The sequence below is a fragment of the Mandrillus leucophaeus genome, unplaced genomic scaffold (assembly GCF_000951045.1).
Source record: "Mandrillus leucophaeus isolate KB7577 unplaced genomic scaffold, Mleu.le_1.0 Scaffold1036, whole genome shotgun sequence".
Classification (NCBI taxonomy): domain Eukaryota; kingdom Metazoa; phylum Chordata; class Mammalia; order Primates; family Cercopithecidae; genus Mandrillus; species Mandrillus leucophaeus.
Window position 1 is genome coordinate 261,838 of NW_012098499.1, and position 20,413 is coordinate 282,250.

General features: G+C 38.1%; 1 protein-coding gene across 4 annotated transcripts in view; it reads right to left on the reverse strand.

Moving 5' to 3' along the window:
• Positions 1–3,411: 3,411 nt before the first annotated feature.
• JAKMIP2 (janus kinase and microtubule interacting protein 2) overlaps positions 3,412–20,413 on the reverse strand; it is a 187,675-nt gene continuing 170,673 nt past the window's right edge. For 3 of the 4 annotated variants that reach the window (XM_011978996.1, XM_011978988.1, XM_011978972.1), the window contains 2 exons: positions 16,918–16,988; positions 3,412–6,547 (listed from right to left, as the gene is read on the reverse strand). In XM_011978996.1, the coding sequence (XP_011834386.1) occupies positions 16,938–16,988 (51 nt within the window). In that variant the 3' untranslated portion in view covers positions 3,412–6,547; positions 16,918–16,937. The remainder of the gene's footprint in view (positions 6,548–16,917; positions 16,989–20,413) is intronic. The other variant, XM_011978981.1, reaches the window with a different exon arrangement.

Genomic DNA, 20,413 nt, shown 5'->3' on the forward strand with positions numbered 1-20,413 from the left:
GAGCCCAGGAATTCGAGACCAGCCTGACCAACATGACGAAACCCCATCTCTACTAAAAAATACAAAAAAATTAGTCGGGTGTGGTGGTGCACGCCTGTAGTCCCAGCTACTGGGGAGGCTGAGGCAGAAGAATTGCTTGAATGTGGGAGGTGGAGGTTGCAGTGAGCCAGTGAGCCGAGATCGCAGCACTGTACTCCAGCCTGTGCAACAGAGCAAGGCTGTCTCAGAAAAAAAAAGTGGACTAGGGTTCAGTTAAACAAACAGCTATAAACAATGAAAGATAAAGTTTTAAAAAAATGCAGCTTGTTTTATTTTTATATAAACTAAAACACCAGAGTTCATTGATTCCTATATTAAATACATAAATTATAAAATAACCATTCATAAAACTTTACATACAGTAAGTTGATTCCAATCTCTACGGTAATACATACAGTACATGTACATATCCGGTGTACTTCAGAGGATCATTCTGGTGAAACTCAGTCAATTTTAATTTTTCTTTCATTAATAAACAAGCACTGAAGTGATGTATGGAGTCATGCTAATGAGATGGACAGAAAGAACCCCAATTGAGGCAGTTGATTGAATGAAAGCTCTGTGAAATTGGACCCTTGGCTACATTAACACAGTAAACACCTGGGGAATTATGTATTCAAACACATTAACTCTATACTTGAGTCCCCAAAGTATTGGATCTTGAAGGTTAAAACATGCATGAACCCTGTTGAGATGGAATTTTTAGCCAATAAAGATATAGGACTTTTGGCTAATATTAATACTGTCGATTGTGGTGAGCTTTCTGTTGCTCTTTCAAAAAAAAAAAAAATCAACCAACTAAACAGACAAATAAAAAAACCTATTTGCTGGTTTATGGGCCTGGATAATTGAAAAACCAAGTAGTCTCTGCCTCAGTCAACAGTTGGAAACAATAGTAGTAAAGAGAAGGTGGGGTAAAGGAGAGAAGAGGTAGTCAAGGACGGGAAGAGTTCAAACACTAAATGCTCAACAAAAACATGGGTTTCCAGCAGCAGCAGCAGCAGCAGCACAAAAAACCTTTCTTGAAGTCTTGCATCCTAGAACAGAAGTACACGTTTAGTAAGCGCTCACACCATCGTACTATGTACAGAATATATTTGTGCGTATATCTACATCACGTATTTATAAAAATGTTTGGATTTTGATCTGCCTCATTGTGGGAAGTTGCTATGGTTAATGGGGGGTATAGGCACAGTCTGTGAGATGTCAGTCAAATAGAAGTGTTGCTACTAACAGATGCTGGGGATCTGCTTTTGGTTGGAAAATTGCATCATCCATTCTTTAGTAAGTTCATGGGGTCTTGATTGTAAGCAAAATTGGGCTCAAAGTTGGTGAAGCTTGCTGTTCTCACCCTACAGAACTTTGCATATAACAAGGATGAAAATATAAGCAGGGGTACAAAGACCTTAATGCAGAAAAAACCAAAACAAAAACAGGAACCCTCACCAAATCAACCATGTGTACCTCTGACACATTAGTTTGAATATAGCAAATTATAATCCTATTTTTGCTACATTGCCCTATAAGTATATCTTCAGTAATTTTCTTCCTCTTGCTCTTTTTTTTTTTTTTTTTTGAGATGAGGTCTTACCGTGTTGCCCAGGTTGTTATCAAACTCCTGGGCCCAAGCTATCCTCCCACCTTAGCCTTCTGAGGAGCTATCTTTAGGAATTTTGATTACACATTGGACTTGGACTCTCAGCAACAGATTTATTTAGGAAGAACTAAACCACCAAACTAAAGACAGCGAAGGATTGTGAATCTGCCCTGCCCCATTCTGAAATGGAATCATAGAATTTGGCACTTAAAGAGGCCTTACAGGGATTAGCTCCAACCTTCCATTATGTCTGAATCCTCTTGCCAATATGCCTGAAATTAACTCTCAATATAGTACATTATATAGAAATGACAAGGCAGTAGAACATAATGACAGCTTTCCTCACTTAAGATCTAGAAGTCTGCTTAAATAGGGGCTTGGGTCCATATTGGAAGCATAAACTTATGACATAAACAGTCATCTAAGATTTGCTTTGATTACTTATCATTCAAAAGCCCTATTGAACTTTTTCAACATAATAGACAAATCTAAATTAGTAAAGTGATAGAATTAAACTGCCAAAAGCTGTCATTAAATTACCAAAACACTGTTACGAAAATTTCACAAAAGGCAACAAGCAATGCAACTCCCAAACTACAGAGCAAATTTCTATGCTGTATGTGTGTATGTGTGTGTGTATGTGTGTGTTTGTGTATTCTGTGCCACCCTTTGACAGATTGAAATAATGCAATTAAATATTTTAAAAATAAAATGTCTATGCTGTCCATCTATCTTGATGTAATATAACACAGATGATCCAATTATTTAAACATCAACACAAAACCAATGAATATTCTTTTTACAGTTTCTACAAAAACCTAGGCAGGTTAAAAAGACATGCTTAATTTTAAAACTATGAACTTGTGAATAGTTTTACGTTAAAGAAACATAAGAATTACACAATGGGTTTACAGGAAAATTGGACAATCAATGGACAAAAAGGAACAAGTTTGCCAGAGATTTGTTTAAAATTTAAAGCAAAGTTGAAATAAAATACTGTAGCAAAAAATATTTGGCAAACTTTATTTCTCCTATTACTAGTGGAGAACACGTTTCCTCTCTACCTAAGTGATAACCCAGGCGTTCTATATCAGCTCTACCTTATTGACTTGGGAAGACACACATGACCTTTATGAGCAGTTATTTGTGGGCCAAAAAAAAAAATTAAAGCAAGATTCCACCCCTAAAACCTAACTGTTGGCAATAATTTAATTTATATGGCATAAGTCAGAAGGGATGTCATTTTTTTTCAGCAAATTCTATTTCCTAAAAGTAGGGAGGCATTAACAAAAAGTTTGACATTCAATTTAGTGATAGATGCTTTTTAAGTATGATAGTTGAAGATAGTCTCTCCATGTTTTTCCCCTTTCATGAAATTTTTCTATCCTGAATAACTATTGAAATTGGGGCTTTTGTTTATCTCAAATTATCTTTCGTAGTCAGTTATGTTTATTTTCCAGGGTATGAATATTTTATTAAGAAAAATTAAGTTAATGAACCCTGAAGAATGCTGTTCTGACTGCTGCAAACTCATTAGCCAAATGCATCTAGGTAGTACAGATGCAGAAGTGGAGCCACAGGAAATCTCACTGTTATTGATAACTTTATTTATTTTTATTTATTATTATTAATTTTTGCTATTGCTGAACATCCTATCCAAGGGAAGTATTCATTTAAACCTGGTCCATTTCCATGGACCCATGAGTGACTGGAACATACATCCACGATTTTGCTGATACTCTTATAATTGTGAAAATGGATAATAGAGATATGTATCTATTGAAATATTTAGACCTTATTCAAGGATATATTAATTTTGAGGCTCATGAGCAAGACTTGGTAAAACTTACAGTTCAGCCTATAGTCTAGAGAAATTTGCTAATCTCCTGGATCTTAAGCAAAGAAAAAACAAACCACCTTTTGCGTGACCCTAAACACATCTAAAGCTGCTTGGACAATCATCCTAGCTGTTGTTCTCATATGATTTACAGCAGATAAGCCGATTAGGCATATAAACCATACCACATTTGCAAATATTTCCAATCATTTAGAAATAGCTTGTTCATGGAAATAAATTTTGACTTACAAATTTCTTGGTGGGTGGGAAAACAAAATTAAGAGAAGGAAGGTGTGTGTTGGAGCAGATGGAATATAGATTTACTCATATGGGCCCTGGAACAGAAAATGAAGAAAAATGGAAAAGTCTTAGATATGTGAGAGTAATTTATCCTCTTCCATATTTTCTGACTCAAGTTTGCTAGGGTTGGGTCACCAACATTGTAGAGGCATCCTCTTTCACATTTTTTGCCTAATGAGCCTATGGCTCATATTTAATCTTGAACCTACCTAGTTGAATAAAGAATCCAGCAGGAGGCTGGGAATGGTGGCTCACATCTGTAATCCTAGCACTTTGGGAGGCTGAGGCAGGCAGATCACTTGAGGTCAGGAGTTCGAGACCAGCCTGACCAGCATAGTGAAACCCCGTCTTTACTGAAAATACAAAAATTAGCCAGGTGTGGTGGTGTGCACCTGTAATTCCAGCTACTAGGGAGGTTGAGGCAGGAGAATACTTGAACCTGGGAGGCGGAGCTTGCAGTGAGCCGAGATCGTGCCAATGCACTCCAGCCTGGGCAACAGAGCAAGACTCCATCTCAAAAAACAAAACAACCACAACAACAACAACAACAAAGAATCCAGTAGGATGGTCTGTTTTGTATCTTCCCAGTAGGACATGTCATCTGACTTTCCTCCAGAATAAAAGATTATCAAGCTAATTATGTGATACTGTCAGTTTGCTCCAAGTCTTTGATGATTGGCTCTCCTGTGATAAAAGTAGAGTTCTGTATGATGGCATGCATATGCAATCAAGAGAGTTGGGAGATACTTATCATATAAATGACACACTCTTCTATCTTGTTCAATAGCATGAGATGATCTGTTTGCTATAGATTATTAAAGATCCTGGTTTTGAATCTCTCAATTTTTATTGCTAATAATGTCCCAAGTAGCTTGATAAGCAAGCTTCAGTGCTATAGTGCTTAAATTTAACCAAACCGAAGCACTATTTTATTACATGAGGGAATCTTTTTGTCAACAACACAAGAAAGTCAAATAATACAGCACTTGTAATAATTACAAAGCACATTGTGCTACTTTAAGCACCTCTTGTTCTAAAATTGCAAATAAAAATTTATGAAAAAGCATTTTAACCCCATTTTGCAGATGAGGAAACTGAGGCACAGAGAGGTTAAGTGACTGGGCCAAAGATACCTGGGTCAGCAGTAAATGTAAGAACACAAAGTGGGACCCCAGCATTCTAATTTTTATTGTACATTCTTCAGTTATTGTTCTGGCTTTGCAAATGCCAGTGCTAAAACTGAAGGATGATACTGAACCCACATATGGAAAGATTTGTATAGCGTTTCATAGAAAGAGTTTCTGGCTCCCTACACATATTCTCTATGCATGGGAATTCTAGCCCCATAAATAAAACTTGGAAAATTTGAAAAATTGAGGTTGTTCTGTTATCTACAGTAAATGAGGTGTAAAATTAGTTTTTCAGGAACATACATTTGCTCTCAGAGATGAATCCAAGACTCAGTAATACACAACTTAGGAAAAGTACCAGTCTTCTAATTGTCTCTGGTAGAAAATGACCTTGTCAGTAACATAATGTTATTTCTATATAAAAAAGTAGAGCTATCTTGTTGCTGTCATCTGTCTGGGAAAAAATGTTATCACTCTAAACAAGAAGAGGTCAGAATGCTCTAGGCATAGAAGGATTCTTTAAAAAATAATAGTTTAGTTTAATATTCACATCTCTGTGGCAAACCCGACTCTTGGTAGAAATTTACTCATTGATTCTGTTGTGTTTTTGCCCAGATCATATATAGCATATTCATTTGCAGGCAATTTTAAGCAGCCATTTGAAAACCAGTATTTTGGAAACGAAAGATTCAGAGATGCTCTCTGGCCCACGTTCCCTATAGATGTTGGCGTTCTAAACAGAACTAAGTCAGGGAGCATGTGATTTACAGTATCATCTTCTTAGTTTTCAGTATGAATGAGATCAGTCCGTTGTTGATGGAGGGATGCAGATGTGAGAGTAGGACAAGGAAGCATCGAATCTGCTTTTATTTCGCATGTTACATTCGCCCAGGTCCTTTGACTTGGTTACCAGTTTTGTTATGGTCACTGTGATCCACTTCTCATCTGTCGTCTGTGGAATGAATTCCACAAGCTCCACCTTTTGCAGAAAAACAAAAAACAAGAGTGTTTTTCTTCCCATTCACGATGCGGATGTCTCTGTTCCTGAGTTTAAAACAATCATAAAGACAGAAAAGCAAATCCCTGTAGTAAGAAACCAGACTTTTCAAATGAAACATTTTATTGTAAATAGCTCTTCATAGGTATTCCTCGTGCTTCACTCCCCACCCACCCTTGTTTTCTTTTGTTTGTTTGTTTTGATCTTTTAAAATGATGTTTATTATCAGGACTAGTGTTTCCATGGGGTGTGGTGTTACATTAAAATGACCCCCCTGCACAGCAGGGGTTGAATGTTTCATTGTAACTTTGGTTCCATGCCCAAGACACATCTTTGCTTGATCTGCCGAAACTAGTTCCATTGCTGAACTTTTTCTTTACACAATATATGTTTATAGTTCTTCTCTTCTGATTTGACATTTACATGTTTCATTAAATGCAGCATATATTGTAGATTTTCAACAGAGTTGTGTAGGAACTGTCAAGTAAGAAACCTTGAATAATGGCTTTAAAATACACAGTTGTAGTCCTGGCTACAGGGTAGTTCTTAGCTTTTGATCTCCCTCTCACTGGTGTAAACAATTTTGCCATCTTTGAAGGTTTAGAAGCATTTGTCTTTCTGGGATCTTATCCATGTTTTCGGTTACTCTGTAAAACAGAGGAAAAAAAATTATTTATATATCATTTTTATTAATAGCTGAATCATAAAAAACAAACTTTAAAAAAAGACACACACGTTTTATTCTTTACCACTGCTTTGATGTGTATGATCTTATGCAAGTTACATCTCTAAGCTTAGTTACTTCAATTTTAAGTGAGAAAATAGAAGTCTGTATTTCAAAGGTTGTTGCAACACAATGCATATAAAACTATTAATGGTTCTCGTCTCAGAGTGAGTTGCCTGAAATATTATCATTACTGCCTTTTCCTCTAAGGCCTTCCAAGGTGATAGCTTAAGAAGTTAAATTGAATAATCAGGCCCCAATATATCCATTTAAGATGTTATTTTATTTTTGAAACTTATTTTAGATTCAGAAGGTAAATGTGCAGGTTGGTTACATGGATATATTTCATGATGCAGAAGTCTGGGCTTCTGTTGAACCCCATCACACAAAGTGAACATAGTCCCCAGTAGGTAGTTTTTCAAACCCTGCCACTTCTCTGCCTCCCACTTTTGGAGTCTCCAGTAGCTACTGTTTCTGCAATATGTTATTTTAATAGCAGACCTGTCTATTCCCTTCAGTGACTTAATTCTTTGTCACATTTCCTCCCCAACAAAATTGTAGCCATTGGCAAGTTGTCTCCACCGAAAGTCCTGATTGAAGAACTCCCTGGGAATTCTTCCACACAGGTTTCTCGGTTGGCCCAGAGATGTCCCTGAAAAGGTGCTACTCTGGGGATGCGCCAGTCAGGACTCCTAGCCCCGTTCCTCTGTAAGTCCATATGTCTGAGTTTTCACTTGTGTAGAAGTCTAGGTCGTAATGCTGTCTTCCAATGAAAGTCAGAAATAGCACAGAAGATGTGCTATGAGGATGTGCTATCATGTGCTACTTAAGGGAATGACCTTTAGGGTCTGAACAACATGGATAGAGAAAATGGGATTTCTGTTTTCTTGCTTATGCCCAAAGATGAGTTATTTAACTTCTCTAAGCCTCAATCTCCTCATCTATAAAATAAGGACACTGATTCTGTAGAAGGACCTTACTATTACTCCAGAAACGTTAAATCCAAAGTTAAATGTTAAAACCACAATCCAAGGTGGAGGAAAAGGAGGCACTTAGTACCCCAAGGATACTTCTAGTCTATCAACCAGAGGCAACTTAAAGATCCAAAGAAATTCCTGCCATGAAGGCATATTTACGGAGCCATTTTGCTCCCAAGACAAGGTTAGACTGGGATGAAAGAGTGATTGAGTCACAGAGGAGAACCTGTGGGAAGGAAGTACAGTGGTCGGGGAGAGATCACATTGAGGGAATGAGGAGGAGGTACAAAGAGGCATAAAGCGATTGATGGTGGAGTCACAGAGGCACACTTGCCTTCTATTACTTAGACATAGAGTTTCTCATCTTCCCTTGCCTATATGTGAGCAGAGAACTGAACAGTAATGACATGGCAGAGACAGGGGCCACAGCGTAGTTGTCTCTTTATCCCATACTTCATCAAAAAGCTACCTCCTCAGCAAAAAGCTGTGGGTTGTACCACCAACGATGGGAGCCAGTGAGGCAGTGGAAGAGGCTGGGCCTTGGCCAGACTGGGAATAGTGCAGTGGGCATCCTCTGCACAGCCTTCTGAAGAATTCACACACATGTTGCCCAGAATGGCCAGCCTTTGGTCACCTCTCATAGAAAAGATATCAAGTGTTGGACAATAGTAGCCAGAGAAACATCTGCAATCACTGTCAAAGGAGTTGAAAGGGATAATCCTTTTCCCTCTTCTTCCTCCCTGCTCTCCAGAACAGCTGAGCTTTGAAGAGGCAGAGAAGAGGAAGAGATCTCTTAGAGTCAGACCCTGAACTACAGCTCCATGGGGGTACTTGGCTCATGCCTAAGGTAGGATAAGGGAAGAAATGAGAATAAAACAGAGTCTGAAATTGAACTTTTAAACTGGGTTAAGACTTTTGAGGCTTGAAAGTGACTGAGAAGTTGGGGGACTCACCTATTATTTAATTAGAAGATGAAAGAGGGAAATAAGACAGAGCCTGAGTGAAGAAAGCTATGATTTGAGAAAATAGATCAAGATCATATTTACAGTCCACTGGGATGGGAGCCCCAAATAACTAGTTACAAATATAACATTCTCCTGTTCTGTGGTAAAGAAGAGAGTTGATCTGAATATATATAAAAAAATCTTCAGGGATGTGTTTTTGTTTGTGTGTTTTTAAATATAGAATAAATATACAAACACAAAAAGTCTTTTACTTGCAAACTTTCAATGTACAGTGTATCAAAGATTAAATCTTATATATTGTGTCAAAGCATGTATGCATCATTTCCACCTATCAGAGCTGAGGTACAGCCCCTCATTTAAGCAAACACATGTTGGCTTTAAAAATCAATGGACTTACAGGCAGTCCAGGCAGTTTCCTAGAATGTTAAGTTTCTATGAATTGAGAAGTACTTGTAAAAGGAACTATTATTTCTATAGTAAAGCCAGATTTATTCAAATTAGCATTCTGAATTATTGCAGTTACTCAGTGGGTAACAGGAGTTCCTTTTTTTTTTTTTTTTTTTTTTTGAGACAGAGTCTCGCTCTGTTGCCCAGGCTGGAGTGTAGTGGCTGGATCTCAGCTCACTGCAAGCTCCGCTCCTGGGTTTACGCCATTCTCCTGCCTCAGCCTCCCGAGTAGCTGGGATTACAGGCACCCGCCACCTCGCCCAGCTAGTTTTTTGTATTTTTTAGTAGAGACGGGGTTTCACTGGGTTAGCCAGGATGGTCTCGATCTCCTGACCTTGTGATCCGCCCGTCTTGGCCTCCCAAAGTGCTGGGATTACAGGCTTGAGCCACCGCGCCCGGCCCCAGGAGTTCTTTTTAACAGGTTGCTTAACAGTGCTGCATTTTAGTTTCCTCATCTGTGGAAAACAGCAATTGCTGCTACCATTTTGGAGACTTTACTACAGGCTACAAATTCGTTTTTTCTTTTTTTTTCTTTCTGATACAGGGTCTTGCTTTGCTGCTTAGGCTGGAGTGCAGTGGTGCAATCTTGTCTCACTGCAGCATCAACCTCTGGGGCTTAAGCCATCCTTGCACTTCAGCCTCCCAAGTAGCTGCTACTACAGGTATGTGCCCCCATGCCCAGCTAGTTTTTGTATTTTTGTAGAGATGGGGTTTTGCCATGTTTCCCAGGCTGGTCTTAAACTCCTGGGCTCAAGTGATCCACCTGCCTCAGCTTCCCAAAGTGCTGTGATTACAGAGTCACTGTGCCCAGCTAATGCCACAAACTCCAAGTCTTGAGTATGGTGATGTCACTTCTGACTGGTGGTTGTAGCATCTGTAAGGGTACCACCATCTAACCAGTTACACCCTCCAGGAACACAAGGGCCATCTCTGACACCTTCCACTCCTCACCCTTTATATGCAATTTATCATAAAGTATTCAATAAATGGTAGCTATTGTTATTACCTCCACAATACAGATGAAGACACTGAGACTGAAGATTATTAAATAATTGGTCCATAAAAATCCTGGTAGGGAAGACATAATAATACTGCATGAAATGTAACTGAAGCTGGAGGATAGGGAAGACTTCCCTGATTTTCCACTGAGGTGGGAAGGATGAATGGGTATCAACCATTTAATCATGATGTGGGAAATGTGGTCCAGGAAGATGGCAGTACATCTTGAAAGGCATGATTCAAGACAGAATTCTTGGTATGTCTACAAACTTGACCTTCAATGAGCCATTCCATGTGCCAACTACTAAACTAATTGCTTTACCTGTATAATATTACTCAATCCTCAGAAAAACAGTGGGTGCTATTACTTGCCAGTTTTTTTATATTAGGAAATTAATGTTTGGAGAGTGCTATATTTTGAATGTTGTGTCCCCTCCAAAATTCATGTTGAAACTTAATCCCCAGTGCAAGAGTATTAACAGGTGAGGCTTTTAGGAGGTTATTAGGCCATGAGTGCAGAATGGATGAGGGATTAGTGCCTTATGAAAGAGCTGGAGAGAACTAACTTAGGCTCTTTTGCCCCTCTGTCCCTTCTGTCCTGTGACACAGCTTTGCCCCCACCAGGGGATGCAACAACAAGGCGCCATCTTGGAAGTAGAGACCAGGCCATCACCAGACACCAAAACTGCTGGTGCCTTGATCTTCAACTTCCAGCCTCCAGAATGGTGAGAAATACATTACTATTACTTATAAATTACCTAGTCTCAGGTATTTTGTTATAATAGCACAAATGGACTAAGACAGAGAGTTATAACAGTCTCTATTATGCAGGATTGTTGTAAGTATTACATAAAATGATAAATATAAAGGTACTTTTTGAACTGTCAAGCAAGATATCGTCCCTTTTTCCTTATTGAAATATCATTAATTTTTTTTTAGAAGTATTTACTGATTGTTGACTACGTGCTAGACACTGTTGATTATGTGCTAGGTATTTGGGATACAAAGCTGAGCAAAATTATATGGTCGTTACCCTCACGAAGCTTATTTACAATGAGAAAGAGAGACATTAATTAAAAAAAATATATATATATATTTCCCCAATGTATGGAAAATTTGTTCAGAAGGGAAGTTGAGAAAGATGTCCTTGTGGGAATCACAACTGAATTGAGATCCGAAGGACAGGTGAGTAGTAGGTGTTTACTAGTTAAAGCAGAAGGGAAGCATTCTGTGCACCAAGACAGCTTGGGCAAACCCTGTGGAAGGCAGGAAGGCATGTGGTTCATTAACAGAAACTGGAGCAACAGGAAGCCTGAGAGATTGCCCGTGTGGTTAGACCATGCACGGTTTTGTTGGCCAAGTTAAAAAATTCAAATTTGATCTTTTTTTTTTTGTTTAAACTTGTTATCAGTAGATTGGTTGAAGGAACTTGATCCTAATAGTGATGTTTTCCTAGGAGGGGGTCAAGGTAAGGTTTGCCTTTCTAAAAGCTGACTAACTGCTGTGTGGAGAATGAGTTATAAGAATGTCTATAGTGGAAGCACTGAGCCCAGTTAGTGGGATATTTCAGCTACAGAGGAGGGGATAATACATTTGTTTATGTCCTCTTTCCTTTGTCAATGCATTCTTTAAGGTAGTCTTCAAATGGTATATAAAAAAACAAATCGAATATGAGTTATCTTTGTAAGATATGACAATGCTCTTCATGGCTTTGATCTAACATATCCCAAATCTGCTTTCATATTCATTTTCCAAGCTATTCATTCATCCATCTGCCTCTCAGTTCATCTGTCAATCTGAAATTTATTCTGCACCTAGGATAGATAAGGCACTGTTATAGACACTAAAAATACAAAGATGAATAAAACATAACTCCTACCCTATGCTTTATTAATACAATTTGAGAGACAAATAGGGAAATAATTTATATATGACTGGATAAAGCTAATGGATACATTTACATAAAAAGGAATTACTAATTGGCATACAATGAGTCATCTTATAGGCTTTCCTTATCCATATAAAAACTAAAGAGTAAAATTTTCCTACTAATACTTTATTTGTTTATTTATTTTTTTTTGGTGGGGGCAGAGTCTTACTCTGTCATCCAGGCTGAAGTGTAGTGGTACAATCTTGGCTCACTGCAGCCTCTGCCTCCCAGGTTCTAAGTGATTCTCCTGCCTTAGCCTCCCAAGTAGCTGAGATTAGAGGCACGGGCCACCACACCTGGCTATTTTTTTTTTTTTTTTTTTTTGGTAGAGATGGGATTTCATCATGTTGGCTAGGCTGGTCTCGAACTCCTGACCTCAGGTGATCCACCTGCCTCAGACTCCCAAAGTGCTGGGATTACAGGAGTGAGCCCCCACGCCTGGCTGATCCTACTAATACTTTAAATGATGAATATAATAGAGACTGGTCATGTGGTCATTTGTTTTCCCCAGGCTACCTGAGTAAATGTTTGCACATTTTAGCAAATAATGCAGTATTTAACTTTTCTTAAGTTTTTTCATTAGAACAATAACACAGTATTATGTGCCTTTTAACATTTTTTATGTTACTAGACTGGAAGTAAAAGTATTGGGCTGTCAAGTTCAAAAATGTATGGTCAACACTGGAGAAATATCATTAAAAATTTTATATATATATATCCAAACGCATGTAAAATTTGTTCAGTGGGGGACAGTAAAAATGAGCTAGACCAGTGTATGTGGATAAAGAATCATGATCACCTGTTCTCTGGTCCTCCCAACTTGATAATGAGCAAAACTGGTGCTGTCATGTTCTTCATTAATTCATCCCTGCTCAGAAGAGGAGGATTTTCAATGGGTCATTGCAACCTGGCTGTAGCAACTAATCTGGTGATAGCTATTTTTGTATTCCTCTCATTTTTTTCTTTCCTTTGTCTCCCTGTGTAACCATGTAATATGAAACAATGAGTGGTTGCTATGGCTTAAATGTGTTTCCCACAAAGCATGTGTTAGAAACTTAATCCCTAACGCAACAGTGTTGGGAGTTGGAGCCTGATAAGAAGCCATGAAGGTGGAGTGAATGTCTAATAACTCCAGGTCCTTTGTCCTTTGGACTCCGGGACCTGCACCAGCAGCCTCCTGGGGCTCTCAAGCCTTTGGCCTTTGACTGAGAGTTACACCTCTGGCTTCCTTGGTTCTTGGGTCTTTTTTTATTTCTTCATTTTTTGAGATGGAGTCTCACTCTGTCACCCAGACTGGAATGCAATGGTGTGATCTCAGCTCACTGCAACCTCCACCTCCGAGGTTCAAGTGATTCTCCTGCCTTAGCCTCCCCAGTAGCTGGGACTACAGGTGCCTGCCACCACGCCTGGCTAATTTTTTTATTTTTAGTAGAGACGGGGTTTCTCCATATTGGCCAGGCTGGTCTTGAACTCCTGACCTTGTGATCTGCCAGTCTTGGCCTCCCAAAGTGCTGGGATTACAGGTGTGAGCCACCAGTGGTTCTTGGGTTTCTGATTTGAACAGAGCCATGTTACTTCTCTGGTTCTCCAGCGTGCAGATGGCTTACCACGGGACTTCTCCACCACCATAACCAGGTGAGTGAATTCTCCTAATAAAGCCCCTCTCATTTTCATCTATCTGTCTGTCTGTCTGTCTGTCTGTCTATCTATCTATCTATCTATCTATCTATCTATCTATCTATCTATCTATGCTATTCGTTACCTCTCTGGAGAAAGCTGACTAATACATTGATATGCTATTCCTTTGGAAAACCAGAATGCATAGCCAGATAATATCTTCTGGAACTACTTGGAGTCCCCTTGTTTAAAGTAAAAGTTCTAATATAATCCATGCAGTTATTTAGTCAGCCAACACTGAGTCCAGAAAGGGTGCCTTCTAGAGAGCGTTCAATGGCTTCTATATTATTACTCACAATAATGACTTAGGCAATTACTAAAAAAAATAAGTAGGAGTCACTCTATTTTAAGAAGGACTTTGTAATTTAAGCTAGTCTTGGGTTTATGAACAGAATACAAATCACTAATTTAGTATGGAAAAAAAAAATATGATAATTTGCAGTAAGCTTTCACTACCTACCAATAAACAAGCACTTTTCCCTTACTTATTCCTATGTCTCTCTTGCCAGCTTTGGAGACATAAGTAGCATTAATCAGTTTTCAGTGATGTTTTATTCCCTAATATTATTTAAAACCAGATTATTCCCTGAGAAGAGGAGATGAAAAAGCAACTACTTGCTTGGGTTTAGGCTGTAAACTACTTGGCAGTACTAGAGGTTATAATTTTGAATTTAGTGTAATTTTGTATACCAGAATACCAGTATAATTTAGTATAGTTTTGAATTCAGTAAATGTGGTAGCTAAATTTTAAATGGAATAATAGCTACGAGTTACTGATTAATGATTATCCAGGCACTGTTATGCCTTTGACATGCATAACATCATTTCATTCTCTCAATATAACATCCTGCTGTAGGTAACATGACTATAACCATTCTATGGAATAGGAAACCTAATCTTGGGTGGATTAAATAAACCGCCTATCTCCACACAACTAGCAAATGGCAGGACTCAAGCTTAAAAGTATATCTGACTTGTAAGCTGTGCCCTCTAACCTCTCAGCCATTTTACTGCATATGCATTATATTACATCACCCAGATTCACTGTCACATTCATTTGCTATATTATTAATTATCATTATAGTCATTCACTTAACAGACAATTGCTAAGTGTCATTTATGTGCTACTTTGGAGGAAAAACATCAAATCTTGTACATCCCTCAAGGAGTTACACAAAATGGGAAAAGGTACAGAGACGAACACACTGTAATTTCAAAAACTAATAGCTAAGTAGTACAACACAAACAAATGATGCTTCTCATGAGGATACATATGAAAACCAACGTTGCTTGAAACATGGGAGAAAGGCCCTTTTTAATTTGTGAGGCAGTTTGGTGGTTAAAAGTGGATTCTGGGCTGAGGCTGCCTGGGTACAAATTGGTAGCTGTATGGTCTTGGGAAAGTCACACGCTGTAGTTTCTCCAACTACAAATTGAGAATAAAAGCAATACCTATCCCACAGGGGATTTCATGAGGATTAGATGTATCTATTACTTAGAACAGCTCCCAGGACATAATCAGCTTTGGCCAGCATTGATGTTAATGCTGAAGCCTACACATTTTCTACCTAGTACTTATGAGGTTTGATATTTCTTCTCTACACCACCATGTGTTACTTGTCTCTTACTGAAATTTATTTTCCCTACTTTTAAAATTTATTTACTGTTTCTTTTTTTTTTTTGGTGGGGGGAGGCTGTTTGTTTTCTGATACTCTGGTCATTTTCATCCTTTACTAGAGAATCTCCTTCCACTTCAATTTGGATATTCCCATTCAATTTAAGAGACTCAATCCTCTTCTTTCCATCCTACAAGGCTATCACCTTTCTTGACAGACAAAGGACAGTGGTCAGTCTGAAAAGAAAATATTTTGGAAGAAAGAATATAGCCAGAGAGTGAGTTACGAGTTCATACATTTTCTGAGCATATCTGCTTAACTCTTTGCTTATGTCAGGTTATTCTAAAGCACTTTTACTTGTGTGTTCCATATCCAGGTAACAGATCTCATACCTATGGAGGGAGAAAGTGCCTCTCTTCTATTTTCCAACTTGCTATAGAAAATGTTAAATCACCCGAGGTCCAGGAAAGAGCTCAGGCTACTATAATTTAATAGGATAATCAGAGTTGACATGAAGTGTGATAAACGGATTTAGAATAGCCACTGGCCCTTCTTCTTTTTTAACAATGGTATTGAGATTTGTGGTTTCCCTATTTGGCTGGCCATCAGAATCACATAGCGTGCTCGTTAAATACAGACCAGTCCTTGCTCTCACCTCTCCTGCCTTCTCTCTATCTCACCTCTATCTCCAGTGATTTGATTCAGCAAGTCTGAGGTGGGGCTTAAAAATCTATATTTTTCAGCACTGGGAATCACTAAGATTATTTATGCATGTATTCATGAGACGTGGACTTGATAATAGTAATTATAAAACTCTCCTTTTTGTTTTCTGTATTAACATTGAAGAATAACTTATTTGAAAACAAGATCCAATTTTACTCAGCCTGCTTCCTTGAGTTTTAATGAACTCCCTAGTCTCTACCGGGGACAAGGGGTGAAAAAAACAGCAGTCATTATTAGCTTGTTAGATTAGCAGAATCAGAATTTTCAAGCTGAATGCAACACTAAAGATAAAGTCATTATTTCTTCACTTTGCAGATGTAGATACAACTTTCTGCATAATGGGAGATTATGATGGGAATACTAACATCCACAGACATTGTGACTTCCCGAAGTAATACAGTTAACTGGAACAAATTCTTGATTCCCAGAAAATTTAGTTTCTTCACTTTTCTAATAATCACCCAAATAGACTGGATCTGTTTCTCAATTTATGGCATTTATGCTAACCAAAGCAAGTGTGTTTGCTTTTTAAAAATATAGCATAGTTAAAAAAATATAGACCAGGCCTGATGGCTTGGTCAACACTTTGAGAGGCTAAGGCAGGAGGATTGCTTGAGCCCTGAAGTTCAAGGCTACCCTGAGCAACAAAGTGAGACATTGTCTCTACTAAAAACAAACAAACAAAAAATTAGCTGAGCATGGTGACATACGCCTATAGTCCCAGCTACTCAGCAGGCTGAGGTTGGAAGATTGCTTTGAGCCTGGGAGATTGAGGCTGCCAGTGAATGATCTGATTGCACCACTGCATTCCAGCCTGGGTGACAGAACAAGACTCTGTCTCAAAAAACAACAAAACAAAACAAAACAAAAAACTAAAGAAAGGCATAGTAACTATAGGCAACATCCTTTTTATCAAATACCTCTTAGAACCACATTTTGAGAATTAAATGGAATCTTACCTTTAAGAGGCACCTTGACATCAAGGCCATAGAATAAAGGCAAGAGAGAAGAACAAGAATAGAAACAGAAACTGCAGAAGAAAAAGAAGAAGATTATGTAAATCTGAATTTCTGTAGTGCCATTCAGGTAGTACAAAACCTCAGCTTTTCCACATTGCTCAAGTCTAATCACTTCACATATGAACATCAAGCACCTTTTTGTTTAAAAAAATCCACATCTTTTATGTTGCTACTGACAGTATCAGTGCTCAACTAACATTGATTCATACATTTTAGAATCATGAGGTGGTTTTACGAACAATTGGTCTAAGCTCCTAATTTTATATTTAAGAAAAATAAGCGCAGAGCAGTAAATCAATAGTTTAATTTCATACAATTTTATGGCACAGTGAAGGCTAAAGCTTAGCTAGCCTGAATCCTACTTTGTTACATATCGCTGTTTCTATCTTTCACGCACGAGAGGGTATTTCAAAAACACAAAGTATGATCAGAACGTACACTGAATCACTCAGTGCTATCTTTTTGATTAATATGATAGCCTTTAGGATTAAGGCACAGCTGGGAGAATATTAATCTGTAGGCTAAATATATACTTAATTACTCACAGTGGAACATTTCAGAGAGATAAATGGACACTGTTAATAATTACATTGGGTTGACGGGTAAAAACTGGGTCTGTCCTGGGCAAGTGGGGAGGTCTGATCATGCTATTGGTATAAGAACTGCTTCTACATCAATGGGCATTTCAGATAATAAATGCGTGATGTTGTTCCAGCTGTTATGCCTCCAAGATAGACGACTTCTTATTTGACTCATGGAGGTTAAATGGAATCTGATTTGTTTCTCTTCACCAAAAATTTTCACTTGAGAAACAGATAATTAGGTGGACAAACAGTGCTTGTGTAGCACAGGTATATAATTAACTGTATACTAACTATAAAAAGCTATGGGTCTGGTCAGTGTTTAAAAAATAATTGATTTTCTTGGTGGTTTTCTTTTACAGAGTAAGTCTTTTACTTGATTATCACACTCCAGGAACACACTGTTAGACACATCTGTGAATAAGGGTTATGTTTGGCATTCTCATATTGTGAATGTTATTTGCATATTTCCTTTAATGCTACTGCTTATAAGGTTCTTGCTTCACTACGGCTAAATTCTACAAACAAGTTATGAGGATGGTTCTAAGAGGCATATATTGGTGGCTAGTCTATTATTCTGAAAAGCAAAAACTGTTGCTTTTTTTTCATTCTTTGAAGGTAAACTTATAGCAGGAGAAGTTCGAGAATGGAGAGTAATGGGCAAATTCCCATTCCCATTATTCCATCAGAGCTACCTCTCTGGGCATGAGGAGATGCCCATCATTTAATCTGTAATGAGAGTCTTAATCCCTGCAGTGTAGTGGGCAGATCATGCCATCTGGAGTCAGAAACCCTGACCTCTGGTTTTGATTTGCCATAAATTGGCTACATAATTTTGGGCAAGTTGTTTAATTTCTTTGAGCCATTGTTTTATTATCTGTATACAAGGGAATCATAACATCTGTAGTGTCTGTCTCATAGAGTAATTATGAGAATCAGATGAAATGATGGTAGTGGAAGTGCTCTAGATATGATGCATACAGATATTATGCTCTAGATAAGTGCTGCACACAGCTGAAGCAATTTTGCTAGGTTTGTTCTTGCCACCTGATTCATACTAACTGTGTGCATTGAAATAAACAATAAAGAAGGGATATCACATGTACCCTGAGTGGGTGTTCAAGTACCACAAGGGAAGAATGAAGAGTATCTCTGGCATAAAGGATCTTTAGCCTTTTTACTAGACTTAAGGGCGAGGAGAACTGAAGTCCAGTGAGTAGAAGGTGAATCATAAATCTCATCTCTAGTCAAATATCTAATTAGAAGTCAAATATCTAATTAGAAGTGTTGATAAATACACTGCATATTGTTGATCCTTATTTTCTTTGAAGTAAGGTTATTACCCCATTATCATAAAAGTTTAGGAAGTTCAGACCTGTAAAGTGTACAGAGCAAAAGAATTGTGAAAAAGTTTACATTGAATTCCAACAATGAATATGATCTTAATCTCCCTTCTTCCAAAATTTTTGAGGGTTTTATTTAGGGAATGGCTAGGGTGATGACATTGATAGATTTTTTTTCTCCCCTTTTTGTTTTTTTATTTTTATACCGCAGCTGGACAGGAACTGAATGGGTATCAAGTTTTGGGGGCAGAATAGCCTTAACTTTGACTTTTTCCTTGAGCCAGCCCTAGGGTAGCTTATGAATTAGCAGAGAGATAACTAAGCACTGGCCATTCAAAAGTGTGGAAAATGGAAGATATTAAGTGTGGTCTTTGACAAACTGGGAAGCTGAAAGCAACCCCCACCTTCTGTGGGGCTTCCTGCCAATCACTGGGAAATTTATTGTACGTTATTGTTGCCTCATTCAATCCCGCAGAACTAAATAGCCCCTTCTGAAATGTGATAAATTCAAATTTAAAATTTTGCAGAGAACGTATACTTTGGGTCGGAATTTTTAAAATTACACTTTTAGAATTTGACTTATACGAACGTATACTTTGGGTCGGAATTTTTAAAATTACACTTTTAGAATTTGACTTATACTTTTTTAGTGTTTCCTTTTTCACATAAGTGATCTCATTTGTTCCTCATGGAACCCAAGGGAGGAGGAAAGGGCAAATGTTATCATCCCTGTTTTAGAGATACTGCTTAGACAGAGGAAGTCAAGTTATTTACCTAAGGTCAAATGAGTACTGAAGACCCACCCTATACAGAAATCTGGATGCCTGGTGGTCTGGCTACTTGAGCCTACCAACTCCCTTTAACCTCACATATACAGATAATTATAGAAGCAATCTGGGATGAACCAAATTCTAATCACTGTTGCAGAAGGGCAGATAGTTTGCTATTTTCTTCTTGTGTGCCTATGGAAGCTATTATAAAACAGCAATATCATTTTACATACAGGGATTCAGGTAGCTACTTTCAGTCAATCTCATTGGAATTCCAGAGAAAAACCTATCTGGCATCCTTGCTCTTTCCCTGAGCAGAATGTTCCTGGTGTCTTGGGCCAGACTTTATTATTATTATTATTATTATACTTTAAATTCTGGGATACACACACAGAACGTGCAGGTTTGTTACATAGGTATACGTGTGCCATGGTGGTTTGCTGCACCCATCAACCCATCATCTACATTAGGTATTTTTCCTAATGCTCTCCCTCCCCTTGCTCCCCACCCCCTGACAGGCCCTGGTGTGTGATGTTCCCCAACCTGTGCCTGTATGTTCTCATTGTTCAACTCCCACTTAAGAGTGAGAACATACGGTGTTTGCTTTTCTTTTCCTCTGTTAGTTTGCTGAGAATGATAGTTTCCAACTTCATCCATGTCCCTGCAAAGGATATGAACTCATTGTTTTTTATGGCTGCATAGTATTCCATGGTGTGTATGTGCCACATTTTTTTTTTTTTTT